General features: G+C 45.1%; 1 protein-coding gene across 1 annotated transcript; it reads right to left on the reverse strand.

The window, feature by feature from the left end:
* Window positions 1-8,687: 8,687 nt before the first annotated feature.
* On the reverse strand, window positions 8,688-17,689 carry LOC128115812 (rhox homeobox family member 1-like). The gene is made up of 3 exons (XM_052746899.1): window positions 17,292-17,689; window positions 16,690-16,735; window positions 8,688-8,783 (listed from the first exon to the last, which is right to left on the reverse strand). The coding sequence occupies exons 1-3, from the start codon at window positions 17,687-17,689 to the stop codon at window positions 8,688-8,690; spliced, it is 540 nt and encodes a 179-aa protein (XP_052602859.1).
* Between the last annotated feature and the right edge of the window lie 883 nt (window positions 17,690-18,572).

An 18,572-nucleotide genomic window follows, 5' to 3' on the forward strand; every position in this document is an offset into this window, starting at 1 on the left:
AGTATCCCAGTCCCCTCTATCACCTCCAGGCTGTTTCTTCTTATAAAATAGGGGTTCACTTACTGGGGTACAGCACTAGTTTACAAAGCTCCTGTCCCACCTGTGATGTCGGGGTAGCCACAGCATATTTGCTTCAGTTCTGGCTCAGCTATCTCAAGCCCTCTGCCTTGTCTTCTATTTCTGTCTGAAGCCCTGGAACATGGAGGGACCTCTTCTAAAAGCAAGATGAGAAAGGACGTAAACACTTAAGACCCTTTCCACCTTATTCCTGGCCCTCAGTGCTCTTTTTCTTCTCCCCGCAGGAGATGTTAAAGGACACTGAGAGAAGAGGTACAGATGGAAAGGATGGGGCCAGACCCTCCCATTGGCACACCCCAGAAAGGCAGCAGGAGGACAGGAAAGCTAGGCTTCCAAGTTCAGCAACACTAGCAGCTTCTCTTCCTGCTCGGGCTTCCCATCCATAGGGTCAGAGTTACAAGAAGTGGAAAAAGGCACTGGACACTCAGGACCCACCCCAGCCTTGGTAGAGCGTCTCCATTTAGTCCACTGGTCTGAGTACACTCTCACCCTGGCCGGCTTCAATGGGGGTTGGGGAAGGAGTAACGGAGAGAGGCACCTGTTCTCTGATGGTGGACTCTGAGCCGGAGGAGGTCACTGTTTACAGTGTGGCTCAGGTAATGTGCCCTATGACTAGGGAGGAAGAGCCATAACTACAACAGGGAACCTCCTAAGGCTTGCTGTGTGTGTGCTCCAAGCAGCTCTTTTTTTGATTTGTCCCGTTCGGCCTTGTTGTACCCCACCTCGTCCTCCAGAGGGAGACAAATGCTGCTGGCTTGGTCTCCTAGGCCTGCTTCTGAGGTTCCCATGCAGTCAGCTGTCTGGGCCAGACCTCCGTGCAGAATTTCTCCAGGCTTTGGCCCTTCAAGGGACCCCTCGTGGAACTTCTGCATAGGTGCAGTAAGGGTGCATGGGCCTTAAAGATGCAATCAACGGGAAGCAGGTGGCAGTTTAAGGTTCCCCGTTCTTCAGTGCCCACATTGGGGACAGCTGCTGCAGGAGATGTTCTGGGGTTACCTTAGGGTGAAGAAACCAAGCAAACAGGGAGGGTGGGTCTTGGAGGTGGCCAGAGGGAAGTGGTCTGGAGGAACTTCCTCAGACAGTTGAGGATCTCTGGTTACTTGATGCCTCCAACAAGGGCCCCTGAAGGGCCAGGTTGCCCCAAGAGCTGGTGGCACCTGAACCCTCTGCTTCTAGATATTTCATTGAAGTTATTTTTCCAAGACCACATTTCATGGACTCATATACATAAATGTGAGAGACTGAATTTCCTATTTGTTTGAGTTGTGTGCTGCCTTGAGAGGTGGTTTCCAGTCTGAGTTAGGATGTGTTTATGAACTTCCAGAAAACTTGATTACTCTGCTCCTCTCCGAGTAGCTGAGAGGGAGGAACACTAATGACTGCTTCCTGACCCAGAACCACCTGCTCTAATATTGGACATTATTACTTCTGCCCCTTGCACAAACCTCCTTTCATCACAGCATCACACATATGGACTTTTATCATGTGAACATACAGGATAAAGTCAGTCCAGAGATGTTAGTGGGATAGACAGAGCCAGGCCCAACTTACATTGTAAATGCTTACAAAATGGTAGGGAGTGAAAAGCATTCAAGAGGGAAATTAATCTTTAAATCACACAGTCCGGGCCCTTTCTAAAGCTGCCTGGTGCTTCAGAGCCCATTTATACTCTTGCAGTCCGTTTCCTAAATATCAATGTAGTGGACAGGAAGGGACGTATAACATCCAGTACACAGAAGGAACCAAAATACCACGCTAGCAATTGGGCAGTTGGGTGCAGGATCAGGTTGCTGTGCAGGCAACTAATTCACACAGGCTTCTCGATTTCCTAGTCCAAAGCATTTTTGTGTTTCTCTGTCTGAGGGGGCTACTGAGGTGTTCTTTCAGCAAAGTGATAGAGGCGAATGGTTCTGAAGGGTCCGTTCTGTGTGACTCTGTGCCCCAGCCATCACTCCACACCCTCTTTAACCTTCTCTACCCTTGGATGGATAATCCTCAGAAGGATTCCGTATGCAACCTCTAGCTACTGAAGAAGAAACTTTTCCTATGACTTCAGTTTGATGCTGTGGAATGTTCTGGTTTCTGTGCCTAAGAGCAAGGCCTCTTTCCAAGGCTGCTAAGCCCAATACAAGAGTCTTTCCTGAGGTGGAGAAAACGGAATCTCTGTCCAGTCTGAGAAAGTAACTTTTCTGTTCACTCCAGAACTTGCCATGCACGACTGTCCAAAGCAGAAGAACCTATGTAAACAAAACCATGCAGATCCAGCAGGTTTTTCCCAGGGCTTGTATCTTGGGGTCAGACTCTAGGTATGTATGTAATAAAGTTGTGGAAAACCTATCTCCAAGTTCTGTCCATTACCCGTGCATCTCCTGAAGTCCCTGCTGAAGAATAGATCACATCATCCTCAGCACAGCACCTGATACACCTGAATGGGAAAAGTACATAGGTCAGAAAAAGCTGTATAACAAAACAAGTGTTGGTAACTGTGTTTGGGGTGCTACCTGGGTGCGTGCACATATGTAGAGGAAGTGCTCGGTATGTATTTTTCTCCTGGAACCCTCTTGAATCACAGGTAGATATATATCCATGGACTAATTCCAAAAGGTACAATTGTTTAAGCTTGTTGTAAATCAAATAATGACACATCAATTTTACAATTGTAGTTCCACTAGAGAACCATTAAGGTATATTTAAAATAGAGGTAAACAGTTAATGTATGGTGTTAAAACTGAGCCTCAGTGTATAGCCCAGGCTGACCGGGTACTCTAGTTTATCTGCCTCAGGATCCCAAACGCTAGTACCACAGGAATGTGCCACTACACACAAAGCTTATTCTTTGATGTGTATTCTCCATACATTATTAGAGACATATTTATGCTAAAAAGAATTATGTGAGGGGATGGAGAGATGGCTCAGAGTAAAGAGTACTGGCTGTTCAAGAAGAGCTGGGTTCATCATTCACATGGTGGCTCACATGAATCTGTAACCCCACTTCCAGAGGGATATGCCATGCCCTTCTGACTTCCATAGGTACCAGGCACACACATGGTATACACATGTGCATGCAGGCAAAGCATTCATACACATAAAATAAAATAAATGTGAAGGTAAAATTTAAAAGAATTTCTAATTTGTAGCTAAAATTTACCTTACTGTCTAGCGTATCCTTGCAATGACTTGTTCCTTCCCATACTCCAACAGTTCAGGAATGGAAAAATGCATTTTTCCTGTTCTCTAGACTTTTTTTCAATCACTCTGCAGTTGTAGGCACACAAAGTGTCGCCTGTCAATGTTAAAGCCAAAGAAAGGTGCTCACTAAAATCAAAAGAGGAAAGAACAAATGCATCCCCATCATATTGGGAAGAAATGACCAGGGTGGAGGTGACATACGCCCCCACAGCCATCTCTGTGAAATCTGCAGCCAGAAGGGAAGCAGGATGCATGCCTGCAGACAGGGCACTGGGTGATATAGAAGCGTCCCACATCATTTAAACTTCTGGTCGGATTTTAACTGAAGAAGATTTGAGAATGGGATACAGGAGGGAGTGAGGAATTGAACAAACAAACATTTAATGACAGGAGACATTGCTGTCATGAGATGCTGATTGTTGCTCTGGGCAGCGCTGACTTCACCAGACAGTTACCTTATGAGGTAGTTTTCTTGAGGTGCCCTCAGGCTACCTGCATGTGTTGTGTAACAAGATTTTTCCTGAAGAGACGAAACACACTCATCTACTCACCCCAGATAGGGAGCCCATGATAGACCAAAGTGCAGATACCATCAAAGTCCAACTTGGTGGACGAATGGGTTTTACTGGGGTTACTTAGAGGATATGGGTAGGGGGTTACAGGAGCAGAAATGACTCAGACAGGTGTATCACCAAAGCCAACCCCAGCATGGGTGACAGCTCAGAAAACCTGGGAATCTGGAGTACACTACACAGCCTGCAGGCAGCTCAACAGGTTGGAACGTGTCCTTTCCAGGTGCCTCAGCTGGTTAAAACCTCTTCTAGGCTGCTTAGCTGGGCTTGCTTCTTCTAGGCAGCTGGTCTTGTCCCAGTCGTGTTTGCTTCTTTTGACCTCTAAGAGTCTTCTTAGCAGCTCAGCTTTTCTTCCTCTGAGAGGGACTCAGCTTTCACTGTTGACTCTGGCAGGAAGGGGCCTAGTGAACCTAGTCAGTTTCAGGGAGTTCTTAGAGTTATTTGGAGTTATGTCTCTGGTTAAGGAGGTCCCAAGCCTGCATGGTGCAATGTTTCCATCTCAGAGGAAACTGTTACACAACAATGAGCCATCAGCATGGGCCAGAAAGAAGGTTCAGGCCAACAGTGCCCTGAAGCCACAGTGTCACTGTAAGACCTCCTGTCTTGGATTCATGTGCTAGTGGTGTTCAAAGGTCAGGGTTTTGAGATCACACCTGGATGAACAGAGGAAAGACGTCATCTCAGCAGATCTATGAGAGTCACAGCCATGAGGCCCAGCATGTAGGGGAGGATAATGAGGCACTACCTGAAGCTGCTGTGAGTTAGCAAAGATCAAACTGGAAGGAACAGAACTTGCTGGAAATCTGATCTCTCTAATCCAGGCCTCCTAGTGCTTGGCTGCTGTGTGGGCCTTGACAAAGCTGGGGAAGGGAGGCAGATGCATTCCCCTGGGAATCAGAAAAATAGACACTCTTAGTTGACATTTTCTTTAATGTCTGAACCCTGTGCTTGCCCAATGACAATATTTCAACTTTCTCCATGGGACTAGACATTAAATCAAGACCTAGTGCAAGCTAGGCAATCTCTACCATGCAGCACATGAATTATTGTATGGAGAGGCACTATTAGTCATTACTATTTTGTTATTGTTATTATTACTATAATTAATTTATTGGGGTGACCCTTCCCAGTGTGGAGATAAGAGCACAACTTGCAGGGTCTGATTCTCTCCTTCCACCATGTAAATCCTGGGGATGAACTTCAGGTCAGCTGTCTTGGTGACTTTACCTTCTCTGATGTTTTGCTTTGTCAACTTGACACGACTTACAATCACTTGAGAAGAGAGTCTCAATGATAAATTATCTACATTGGTTGGCCTGTGGGAGATTGTCTCAAGTGAGTTGTTATAGGAAGATCTAGCCCACTTTTGGGGCACCATTCCCTAGCCAGGGGATCTTGAACTGCATACAAATGGATACATTTCCATGAGCGAAAACAAGCAGGTAAGCAGGAATGCATTCACTTCTCTCTACTCCTGACTGTGAAAGTAAAGTGTCCAGCTATTTTAAGTTCCTTACTATAATGGTCTATAACCTGGAATTGTGAGCTAAAGTAAGTCCTTTCTCCCATGAGTTACTGAAAGGAAAAAATCAGTACCCCTCTTAAGAGATGCTCCCTCCCCATCCCCTCTAAAGGTATTTGCTGACCAGAGTTTTATAGCTGACCAGAAATTAAACTCATTGGAGGAAAGGACTAAAATAATAAATCTGAATGTATATATCCTGGGCTCAACAAAAACAGGTTATAGGGAGTAAAAAACTTATGTTTCTGTAGATACCCTGCATCCTGTTAGCCATTAGTAACCTCACGCTTATAGGTCAGCCAGTAACTTCAAAGAACTACCTCACCCCGAGGCCTTGTGCAATCCTGAGATATGTAACCCTCTGCACATAAACTTTTCCTATATAAACCCCTTGAAGTGAGTGCTCGGGGCTGTCCTCCTCCATCCACTGTGCTGAGTGTTGGACATGGATCAAGCCAGGGCTTGTTTTGCTATTAACAGATGCCTGTGTGCTTGCATCGGATATTGGCTCTGTGGTGGTCTTGCTTGGGGGTCTTGTGACACGGGCACACCGTTACTTTTTGTCAGGGTATTTTGTCACAGCAAATGAAGCACCTGCTGAACTCTCTCACCAGCAATGTCCCTATTCAGATACATGCATCAAAAACGCCTTGCACTAGGCATATGCTGATGGTGGCAGGACACGAAGGATCCTGGGACACAAAGATTCATGGCTGAAGATCTGTTGTCTGGAACTCTCAATCTGGACTTTCTTTTTGAAATCTTATTTGTAATTATGTGCACGAGTCTGTGCATGTATGCAAACAGGTGCCTGTATACGCCAGAGGAGGGTTTCATATCCCCTGAAGCTTGAGTTACAGGAGGTTATGAGCCAACATAGGTGCTGGGAAATGAACCATAAAGAGTATGATTGGGTCCATAATTGCTGTGCCATCTCTCTATGCCCTTATTCTGGACTTTTCCCCAAGGAATGGGTGTCAGTTTCGATTGTTTTGTCGTGGGGTCCTGGGAATGGCAGTCGCTGGATAAGGAACACAGATCACAATGAGGACACCTTCCCATTTGTGTATTGACTACATATTCTTTCCCCTCTCCTGGTATGTGGAGCTGTGGGTGCTCACTCTGGTCCCACACCAGAACCTGTTTTTATCAATGGGCCCCTTCCTCATTGTTCATTGATCTCTATGGAAAGAAACTTTCTCTGCATTTGTTGGGCCCTGATCCACCAGGCCCACTTAGTGTGGCCAGTCACTCTCCAATTCTCAGGACTCTACTAAGAACCTGTCTGCATTCTGTGGTAGTAGACCCCAGGGAGTCTTTCTCACTGTCTCCACCTCACACACCCACCTCTGCTGCACAGGCATCTGTCTACTGTTCCCCTTCCTTCTAGGTCTTGCACATGTCCCTAAATCCAGCATCCAGCCTGGTACTTACAACTCCAGCATCAGTGCTCCCAGCCCAGCTTGGAGTAGAAAGATGTTGTCTTAGTCAGGGTTTCTGTTGCTGTGACAAAACACCACGACCAAAAGGTAAACTGGGAAGGAAAGGGATTATTTGGCTTACACTTCAACATTGCTGTTCATCACTGAAGGAAGTTAGGACACGAACTCATACAGGGCAGGATCCTGGAGACAGGATCTGATGTAGAGGCCATGGCTTGTTCAGCCTGTTTTCTTTTTTTGTTTGTTTGTTTTTTGTTTTTTGTTGTTTTTTGAGACAGGGTTTCCCTGTGTAGTTTTGGTGCCTGTCCTGTATCTCATTCTGTAGACCAGGCTGGCCTAGAACACACAGAGATCCACCTGGCTCTGCCTCCCAAGTGCTGGGATTAAAGGCATGGGCCACCACTGCCTGGCCTGCTTTCTCATAGAACCCAGAACCACCAGCCCAGGGATGGCCCCACCCACTATGGGCTGAGTCTTTGCCCACTGATCACTAATTGAGAAAACGCCTTACAGTTGGATCTCAACTGGGGGTTATTCCTCTCTGATGACTCTAGCTTGTGTCAAGTTGGCACACAAAACCAGCCAGTACACGTTATCTGGCCTCTACACACCTGCTGTGTGGATCCATGTCTTTCATCTTTCCCCAATGCCTCTACCATCCATAAACTTCCCTAAATACAAGGGTGTACTAGTCTATCCATCCCTCCTCTGTCACAGCAGACTTCTAGATGTGTGTCCACTGAGTACGCAAGCCCTGTTTACCCATCTTCTCTATTCCATATTCCAGATTCCCCCTTACCTGTACTCAGTTTCCAAAGAGGCCTTCAATACATGATGCTGCACCCTCTTTTTTTAGAGTCTGCCACAGCTCAAAAGTGGTCACAGCATCAAAATCAGCTCATGTCATGGCCACATTCTTACAGGATCATAAGCTCTACTTCCCATGCCATACACTGCCATACTAATGCCCCACACAGCCATACTAATGCCCCTTTGATGTGTTCTCTCTGCTGGAACTCAGGCACAAGCCTCTCTATACACTTCCCACACTGCCTCTCCTCCTATTACCCTTGGGCTAACACAGACATTTTTCCCTGCGTGTCCCAAACCCTGTATCCAATGTCTACCCCTAACCTGGGCTGGTGCATCTACTGAGAAACCTTTGCCTCTCTGGTCTGACCTGAGAGGAATGGGTCAATATGCATCTTGTGCATAGAGGTGGGAGAAGAGAGGAAACTTCCTTCTAGTCAGCATGGGATGGGCTCTTGTGATTCCTTTGAAACAGTAGGACCTGAGGCAGAATGACTCCTAGTACCATGACTGAGCCATTGAAAGGAAGGATAGTGAAGAGACCTGGGGGCAGCCTGGGTGATTGTTCACACTCCTCCTCCCATGAATGCTCAGAATCTCCTCTTTGTATATTTGGTGCAGATAAGAGTGAACTCCTAAATACTGGTGGAACTCAGCTGTCTTTGTGAACAGTCTTCTCACTGGGGACTTTCTCTGTCCTTGTTTTCATGTATTTGCTCATATATACAGGCTCAACGATTAAGGTGAGGATAGCACAATGTGACAATAGAGAAGACTATGTGTCTGAGTGAGGGTCTCTGTGGCTCCTGAGAAACTTTGTGATTTGTGGAGTAATAAAGATGACTCAGGATTTGTCACCTCTCTTTGTTCTTCAAACATGATATTTTCTCAATAATTGACACCCACAACTTACTGCTACCCAAAAAAAGACATGACATATATTGAATACACATCTCTTTGTTGATGAAAGAATAAGGTTTCATAGGCATTGGGAGCACTCGTCAGTGACACCAGAATATCCTGTCTTCATCCAGTGCCGAGACAAAATGATGCTTCAGGACTCCTCCAAAAGCTTTACTGCAAGGTGTTCTGCCTGTCAGCAGACTCACACTTGAGCATTTGAGACTGTTGAGTTTTCCTGTACTTGGCTCTTCTTCTCTTAAACCAACTCTGCAATAACATGGTGAAGGAGATGGCTTTAGTATATTCAACAGTCCATATCACAACTGGAAAAAAAAATCTCTGTATGCCAGTGAGGCTTTAGACCGAATAGAAAAACCTCATACATATGGGTTTTTACTTTAAAATTATTTTATGGAATATAGTTGATAATTTACCCTCCTGAACACTTCTCATATTCTCCATCCTCCTAACCCACCCAACTTCATTTCTCGTTCTCTCTCTCTCTCTCTCTCTCTCTCTCTCTCTCTCTCTCTCTCTCTCTCTCTCAAAAATAAGATAATGACAAAAAACAAAAATCAAAACAAACTAAAAGACGACAACAAAACAAAACAAAAGAGACAAAAATTCGGCAGAAAACATGGAGTCAACCAGAACTATTCCTGGGTATGGGGCCTGCCCCAGAGTATGGTTGCTGTACCCAGTGACACTCCATGCAGAAATTCATGTTCCCTTTACTATCAGGTATCAATTGCAAAGAGCTTCTTGGTTAGGGGTGCAACTTTGTGTCCACTTCCCCTTCTCAGTGCTGGAATTTTGTCTGGTTTAAACCCTTGCAGGTCTTGCGCCTGAAAGTGAGAGACTTTGTCCCAGGGCAAGACAACAAAAAGGTTCCTCCATTTTGTATTCTTGCTGAGGCCATTTCAGATTTAACTGGAATTTGATCTCCTTGTTGGAAAACTGAGGCAAAATTATCCAAATCTATTATTCTGGGGACCAGAGGTCAAGATGTCCTAGCTACCTAATCTTAGCTTCTGTTAAACTACCTGCTTGTGCAGAACACTGCCTCCAGCTAACCACTTAATTTGTCTTCTATTAAAACTGCTTGTTTCAAAGTACTTACTCTGCAAAGCCCCCCTGCAGCTGCCGAGTGTGATGCCAGGGTATTTTCTGCTTTAAAATCCCATGCTCTGTACCCTCGGAGCTACACCTAGATCCACAAATAGCTCGGATGTAATCCCAGACAGCTGGAATAAATACTTTCAATTGGCTATAAATTGTTTGAGTGGCCATCTCTGGTGGGCTACGGGTAAAATTTTGGAGGTCCCTCTGAGATCCCAGAGACTGGACACAGACACTTAGGTCTTTGGGACCCCCAGGAACAGTGAAGAATGCACCAGCTGGAGAGGACTCTTAGGGGATGTACTCGGCCTGAGACGGTCCAGGATCCCAAGAAAATCATCTCTGAGCCATTGCTGCTGAGCACTCTGGAGGCACCCAGTATTGGTCACCACCCAAAGAGAAACAAACCAAAAAGGTAAAACAGAAGTCATCTGGTGTTAACACCTCCAGAGGTAAGTTTGGTCTGTAAGGGGTGTCATCTGGTTAGGACACAAGAGGAGAGGTCAGGCTCGACCATAGATCCTGTGTCTGGGATCTGTGCAATATCACTGGATTGTTGATCTGCAGGTGTATGAAAGTGTGGTAGCCACCCCTATTTGTCATTTGTCTTTTCTATGTGTCTCTCAGCATGACTGTGTCTCCCTGTGTGTTTCTGTCAGTTCTGTTGGCTGAAGAAACAGATTGAAAATGAAAGGGAGAGTAAGTCATCCCAAGACCACAGGTAGAGCTGCCCCTAGGCAGTGCACAATTTCCTGCAAGCTCATGGGCAATGCCAGGCAGCACTGTGGTGCCCCTGTTTCTGGCATCAGCTGTGACTGTGCCTCGTGGCAGCTGGCTCCACTACTGCTGTGACTATCTGGGTGCTTCCAAGCCTCATCTGTAATCACCAGTTCCCATGAAATAACCAATGGCTTCCTCTGGTGCAAGACCCCTCACCTTGGCTTAAGACCTGTGTCTCCTCCTTGGAAACCAGAATCCTTTGGTCCTAACCAAGTAACTCGGAGAAACCCCAAACTTCTGCCTGTTCCCTCAGCTGGGAGACAGGAATAATTCCCAGAGCCAGGTGCTGGTTGCTCAGAGGAAGGAGAAAGTTGAAGGGACTCTAGCCAGCTTGAGCATGGCAAACATGGCTCTGGCAGGCCTTGTCCATCTCCCCATTCCCTCTGCCTTGCTAAAAACTGTTAGCTTACATTCCTAAAGCTAGCCACCAAGGTCTATTCCCTTAATTGGCAACTTCCTTCTCCTGACACTCACTACCAAGTTCTGTATCAAAGTATTGAAGTTCAGCCATCAAAATCCCCTTGAGCTTCCCTAATTAACATGTCTAATCAACATTAAACACCTTATCTTAACGTGAAGTTTCCCCCTTTACCTTTACAAACTGCCATTTTCCTATGGCCCATGTCTGCCTCCTCTCTATCCAGAGATAATCTTTTGTCGTCCCCCCCCCACAAGTACCCTTTGCCCCTCTCCCTTGTTTCCTTCCCCTTCTCTCTCATCCTCTCTCTCCTGTCTTTGTCTCTTATTCCCTGCCCTTTGTCTCTCTGGGGCAAATAAATCTCCTTTGTGCTGAGAAGTTGGTCTTGGGGGTCTTGAGCCAATATTGGCCCCTTCAGAAGTAATTTTGCAGACCCATGTGTGGGGAGTGGCGGCACAAGGTTAATAGGTTTCAACTTATGGAAATCGCTCAGAAAGTTTACAGTAGCTGACATTGAAGCCAAAGATAAAGAGGGAAAAAAAACTTTCCCATGAGGTGATCACTGCCCTTGGGGAAACAGACAAGAGAGAAAAATGGGAGAAATAGACCAGGAGAAGGGGTTCAGTATTTCACCAGCATCATTTGATGGGGCCCTGAGTGCAGATCCATTGGAGTTTAAAGGGAAAAATATCCATAAATCCCCCTGCTCCAGTGGGTAGATGGCCTCCTCATAGCTCTGTCCACTGATGAGGAATGTGGACAGCTAACAGAAGGCCATTTTCAAGGTCCTTCAAGCCCAGAGGTACAGAGTCTAAGCCAAGAAGGCTCAAACACCATGTTTAGATGTGCCACCTGTGCTCAGGTAAACTCCAAAGGGATCTGGGCTTGAGGAAGTGGGCCTGGAGAACATTGGGGGTTGGATGTTACTAAAATTTAGCCTACTATTTTTGGCTATAAATATTTGCTGGTGTTTGTAGACACCGTCCAAGGATGCATGGAGGCATACCACACCCAAACAGATTCTGCTCCAGTAATTACTAGGAAACTTCTTCAGGAACTAATTCCAGGTTTGGACTGCGCCTAGCTTTGGGGTCTAGCGATGACCCGGCCTTCACAGCCAAAATGTCTCAAAATCTGAGAAAGGTATTAACTATTAATTGGAAGTTACATTGTGCATATATACCACAGAGTTCAGGTTAGTAAAAATAATGACTAGAACTCTAAAGGAGACTTTTGACCAAATAGGTCCTGAAAAACTGGTGAAAAATTGAGCCAATCGCAATAGAGAAGAGAGAGGGGAGAGAGAAAAGCTCAATGAATGGAAAGAAGACATAGATCAGGAAATTGGTATCGCTCTCTGATGACCTGGTCCCTATGGCTGACCACCTTACTGTCAGCATTAGCTGAACCATGGATTCTTGTCTTTATTGGGCTAATGGTGGAACCCTGCATGCTCAGCTGCATGGCCAACTGTGTCAAACAGAGAATAAACTCATTTAAGCTACTGGTCCCTAGAACCAACTATGCCCTCCTAGAACAGGATGAGTCGATGATTTGACTCATGCCTTTGATCCAGTGGGGAATGTGACAGGGCAAGACAGTGCAGTGGTTCCTCCATCTTGTATTATTGTTGAGGCCATTTCAGGTATAAATAGAATTTGATTTCTATGATGAAGAATCCCATGGAAAATTACTCAAATCTATTCTCGGGACCAAAGATCAAGAATGTTCTAGCTAACTTAGTTTCGGTTAAACTGCCTGTTTGTACAAAAACCCCACCACAGCTAACTGGTTATTTTAGCTTTCGTTAAACAGCTTGCTTCAAAGTGCTTACTTCTACAAAGGCCCTCTGCAGCTGCTGAGTGAGATTCTAGGACATGGTTTCTGACCTTAAAATCCGTGTGTTCTGGGCACTTGGGGCCACATCCAGGTGCCAGATACCTGAGTGTGGTCCTAACCAGCTGGAATAAAGACTGATCCAAAGCTGTTACCAAAGTCAATTCTAAATGAGAGGTCTTCATCAAACTCCTCCCCTCAAGGCTCAGGGATCTATACCCAAGTCGAAGCAGAAAGACTGGAAGATCCAGAGGTGGTGGATGACTCTAAGGAAACAAAAATCTATTTTCTGGACAAAAGGTCAAAAATAAAACTGAAATCAACACACTTCATCATTCACACTCTGTTTGCAGCCTGACTTCAAGACTTGTGGTGTCTTACACAAACAGTTAAATCCTAACTCCCTATGGTGCCTCCTCACAAGTGGCCAAGCTAAGAAAGGATAAAGGATACTGTGAGATTTATCACTTATGATAGTGGGATATCCACTTCCTACTTTCCCTAAACGTTCAGAAAACAATCTCTTTCATTCCCAATCTCCTCCTTCTCCTCCTCCTCCTCTTCCTCTTCCTCCTCTCCTCTTTCTCCCCCCAGCTTCTTCTCCTTCTATCCTGGTCTCTCACAAGCAGCCTTCTGTGTTTCTGGATCTCCTTTGGCATATATGTTTATCACACAATTCTTCCCTAGTAACATTTTAACCCCCATGCTTTCAGCTCACCATTCATGGATTGATGACTTCTTATTGCTCTAGCACTTTAAGGAGGTGGGGTGATTACAAGGAACCACACTTGCCCAAAGAGTGTGCAGAACCACATCCTATCCCCAGCTCAAAAAAAAAAATACCTCTCAAATTGCCTTGGAACAGGTAACACTACTCCAAGGTAGGCCTGCACAGAGCTGGGATATTGTCATTTATAGGGTTAGAGAAACAAGACCAATTCAGACAAATCATTTCGGTATCTTGGCACTCCCCTGCTTCCATGGAGTTTAGGTGATGGGGGAGGTTGCTGTCACCTATGGACTTCTTGCCCTCTTATGTTTTCTGGGCTTAGGACAAAGGCAATCTTCTCAATGAGAATTGCAGCATGAGGATATTGATGCCCTACTTCCTGCACGACATGAAGGGCATCCTGGACCCTGTTATTTTACCAGGACATTCAAAGACTTAAGGTTGAACCTCCACTCAGGAAGGTGATCTGCCAGAGTGGAGAACATTTAACAGAACTGCCTCCTCCTCAATACATTGTCTAGCTATGGAAATAGAGTCACAGTTACCTGTCAGATGTCACCATCCTCTCAGGCTCCTAGTGAATGAGGGTCCATTTTATTGGGAAGTTCTCAAACTGCACATTCGTGACTCCATGTACTTTCTCTCCCTGCCTATTATGTGGATGTATATTCTAAAGATTACCAACCAAAGGAAGCCCTACTTCCATCATGATGCCTCCATGAATTTAAATAAAGCCCCAGTGGCTGACTCATGTGGGCTCAAATTAAGTCAGAGTTCCCCGTTAGATTCCTAAAGCCTATCTATTACGTCTGTAAGAGGAAAGGGGAAATTTAGAAGTGAGGCTTTTGGAAAGTCACAATCAAGAGTGAGCAAACAGGAGACCATGGGTGTTTTCTCTTGTGTCTTGTGTCCACCTTCTCTCAGTAGCTGCAGTGCACCAGTCTCTAGAGCTGCAGTGCATCATCCTCTCTAGAGCTGCAGTGCATCATCCTCTCTAGAGCTGTAGTGTATCATCCTCTCTAGAGCTGCAGTGCATCATCCTCTCTAGAGCTGCAGTGCACCAGTCTCTAGAGCTGTAGTGTATCATCCTCTCTAGAGCTGCAGTGCACCAGTCTCTAGAGCTGCAGTGTGTCAGTCTCTCTAGAGATGCAGTGCATCATCAACTCTAGAGTTGTAGTGCACCAGTCTCTAGAGCTGCAGTGTATCATCCTCTCTAGAGCTGCAGTGCATCATCTCTCTAGAGCTGCAGTGTATCATCCTCTAGAGCTGCAGTGCATCAGTCTCTCTAGAGCTGCAGTGCATCAGCCTCTCTAGAGCTGCAGTGCATTTATACCTAGAGCTGTAGTGCAGTGGCCTGTCAGCTCCGAGAGGGGAAAAATCCCTCACACCTTCAGCTTTTCTTTTCCTCTCACTCCTCCTCTCCATCTTGGGGAAAACCACTCTTCTTTCTTCCAACTTCTCCCACCTGAGCCTGGTCCTACTGTAGCTTATAGCTTGTGTTGTTAGGACACATGCACTCAGGGGCCTGCTATTTGGGACTTCTGTTCTGGACAACCTACTGCAGGTAGGGCAGCATGCTTACATCATGACTGCCCTGATGCATGCTGAAGTTAGCATTAACAGCACTCTGCGCTGCCTTTGTCCTTTCTGATTTGGCATGGAGTATTCAGTTTCTTTGGGCTCATGGCCTCAGCTTTTTATCTCATGAGCTAAACATTAGTCTTTACTGTCTGAAGGAAAGAAATTCGTTTGAAAATAAGATAGCTACAACCCTACCTTCAAGTGAGCTCTAGCCTTTCCAAATTTTCAAAAAACCTGTATCTTCAACACAGTCTCCTTTAAAGGAAAAGGTACCTTTTCTGTTTTCAAGTTATTCAACAGAAGACTTACTTGTCTGTGGTTTGGCAACCTTTACTTTTTATGTGGATGGTGTATGATGTGCATGTGTGTCCATGTGCACATGCACACTCCTGATTGCAAAGGACTGAGATCAGAGTCAAGCATCTTCCTAGCTTGTTCCCCACATGATTTATGGAGGCAGGTTCTGTCCCTGAACCTAAGCTCAGCAACTAAGCTAGTCTCAATCACCCTCAGGACCCATGGTCTGTGCCTCCTGAACCTGAGCTTATGATGCATGTGAGCTAACATACCTACTAAGCTTTTATGTGGGTGCTGAGGATCCAACTCATGTGGGAAGTACTTTATCCACTGAGCTCTTTCCTCAGCCCCAACCTGCATTTTGACTTTGCTATTTTCCCCTGATCACGTCCTCCTTATAAGATTAACTGAAATTAATTCAGTCTGACTCTTTTTTGTTTAGTTTGTTTGTTTGTTTGTTTTTTTTTCGAGACAGGGTTTCTCTGTGTAGTTTTGGTGCCAGTCCTGGATCTCGCTCTGTAGACCAGGCTGGCCTTGAACTCACAGAGATCTGCCTGGCTCTGTCTCCCAAGTGCTGCGATTAAAGACATGTGCCACCACCTCCCGGCTTTCGTTTGTGTTTAATTTTAGCACAAACTTCCAAAGCTGTCATCCCTAGACCTCTCCAAACACTAATGAGACTATTTTGGCAATGTTTTAGATAACCTAAACACAGCATGGGAGAACATGAAAATTCGGCCTTGCTGTTGTCTACATCACCTTTCCACAAACTTACAAAGGTGGAGGGCCAACCACGTGGACTTTTAAAGTGTCTTCCCACATGACTCTTTGCAAAACTAAACACAGGTGAGTTTTTGAAAAAGTGTGTTTCTTGGAAGCATTTCTCCCTTGTCTCAATTAACTCATGCTTTTAAGTAAATGTATATTTGTTGCAACTGAACCCCTTTTTATCCCTGCTGCTTGCTACATCAATTAGAGGTCCCCAAGGTCATTTAGAGCCCTACTATGATCCTAGATGTAAGTGCCCTGAAATGACCTGAGTGTCTGGACTTCACTATTAATCACTGCAGACATTCCAGTAAACATTTATGTCTTCCTATATGCATGGCATTATAATATTCAATGCTGTCTATACATCTGATATCCACACACTGATTATAAGTAGTCTGCCTTTTCAGGTTTTTTTTCCAATTAAGAGATCATGCTGCCTCCAGTAATGGGAAAGGACCATAAGCTGCTGGGTGTTCATTCCATTTTTACCTCTGGAAAACTGCAAGACTCAATGCTTGGTTGCCATTATAAAACAGACAACAGCACCTCCCACCCATGATCACTTTTCATAATGGCTACAAGAAAATCAACCACAGCCTGAAGCAGAGTGTCCTACCCAAAGCCTTTTTAGATTTACTGACCCGCACTCTGGATTCTCCCAGGAACAAGCGCTTTGCAAGGTCCCTCCTGTGGAAAGAAGATGGAAAAGTGGAGCTGTTAGAGGAATACAGATTTCAGCTTGGCAAGATGAAGAGACTTCTGGAGATGGGTCACATACCAACACAAAAATATGTAAAGGTGGTGCTCTCTAAAGTATAAAAGTGGCTTTTCATTTATCTCTACTTTACTACAATAAATAAACGCATTAATTAATTAACACATGGGGGATATGTTATAGTAGTAGTGGGATTGCCTAGAAACCCCAAGGTCTTGAGTACAATTCCCATTACAAAAGGGGGAAAGGAAGCATGAAGAAGAAGAGGAGGAAGAAAACAAACATAAACAAAAAGAAAACTGAATGAAGGAATTGAGAGGCACCAACCAGTTTTTAGAATCAATCTATATCAATATTACATGGAAATATTGACTCTGACATGACAAATCCCTTCCCATCAATGAAACAGGTAAAGACCTCCATGCCTTGGGGCTCAAAGCAGATAGGGGCCACAGTGTGGAGAACACACCTCCAAATGAGAAGCTGAAAGATGGGAGGTGGGATTGGCTACTGAAACAAGCCACATACCTTGTGGCCTCATCAGGGTACTTAGTTTGTTCAAAAACTTCTTCCAGTTCACTCAGCTGCCTGGGTGTGAGACCCAACTGGATCCGTGGCCTTGTGCGCCGGAACTGTGGAACTCTGGCAGCAGCCAAGTTCTCCTGCTTCTCCAACTGTGGGTGTCCAGACCCTTGGTGGCTCCCATGGCTCTCATCTTTGATGTCATCACCAATGTAGTGGATCACATCATCCTTCTGGTCTGGGATGCCCTGGTTCTTTAGTTTGTCTGGACCATTTGGAGAACCTTCAAAGTTGCCATTTTCTGCTGCTACAGTGGTCTCTTGTTCATCCTCAAGGCTCACCTCGATCTCATTTTCCTCCTGCTTGTAGAAATCGGGGTCTACATGTTGGAATTGAAGAGCCATGGTGGACCTAAAAGAGAATAAGTAGCGTCACCTCTACAAATGTTCTGTGGATTGAATGGTATTGCAGTGCCTGGAGTTTTTGCAAGTTTCACATCTGTCTTTTTCATCCCATGATCCCTATAGGAGATATGTGGTCAATGGAAGTGGCTCTAGGTAGCATGTACAGAATGTACCCAACTTGGAATCCAACCAAGCCCATCAAAACCTCGAGAAGAAGGGACTTCAGGAGCAAGCAAGCTGTTGCAAGTACACAAGCAAGGACGAGGACAAGAATTTACACTGAGCACATGGCCCCTGAGTGAACCTCTGGAGAACTTCTAGCCTCTATATCTCACTGGGTGCACATTGCAGGAACTAGGAACTAAGTGCTCATGGTTATCTCAGTTTGTGTTTGTTCCAAATTTCTGTAAGGACACTGAAAACACAGCCAATCACTGTCCTCCATCAGCAGCAGTGGCATGTTTGTGGAGCCAGGTATGTGCAGCATTCTGGTGGACAAGACACTGCAAAAAAAAAATTGATGTCATCAGTGAAAAAAAATTCACATACTCCAGATTGTTGTAAAAAAATCTCCATCAGAGTAGTATAGTGTCCTGCCCAGTGCTTCTTGTGTCTGCAAATGCTGACACTGCATGGTTAAGTGCCCTTTTGTAGTGTCAATAAACCACTTAAGGTTGAGCGTGCATTGGAACAGTACCTGGGTTGATTAAACACCATATATGCATTAAGAAAATGAAAAGGAAAGAATGTCAGGCCCAGTTCCTTTCAAGGAGTTAATAGTCTCAAAGAAGTGTTTTCAGTGTACTGAGATGTTGGAAAATATCAAGAGGATCTCATTAAGAAAATGTAATCTAAAAAAAAAAATGTAATTCTTCACCCAGCC

The sequence above is a fragment of the Peromyscus californicus genome, unplaced genomic scaffold, assembly GCF_007827085.1.
Source record: "Peromyscus californicus insignis strain IS unplaced genomic scaffold, ASM782708v3 Scaffold_10__1_contigs__length_136768540, whole genome shotgun sequence".
Lineage (NCBI taxonomy): Eukaryota > Metazoa > Chordata > Mammalia > Rodentia > Cricetidae > Peromyscus > Peromyscus californicus.

What these genes read in the sequence shown, in the direction of transcription:
- LOC128115812 (XM_052746899.1), bottom strand. Translation starts at nt 17,689, where the DNA reads ATGGCTCTTCAATTCCAACATGTAGACCCCGATTTCTACAAGCAGGAG. An exon ending in TACCCTGATGAGGCCACAAG is followed by an intron (nt 16,736 to 17,291) that starts GTATGTGGCTTG and finishes TTCTTTCCACAG; the next exon opens with GAGGGACCTTGCAAAGCGCT. An exon ending in TGGGAGAATCCAGAGTGCGG is followed by an intron (nt 8,784 to 16,689) that starts GTCAGTAAATCT and finishes ATGTTATTGCAG; the next exon opens with AGTTGGTTTAAGAGAAGAAG.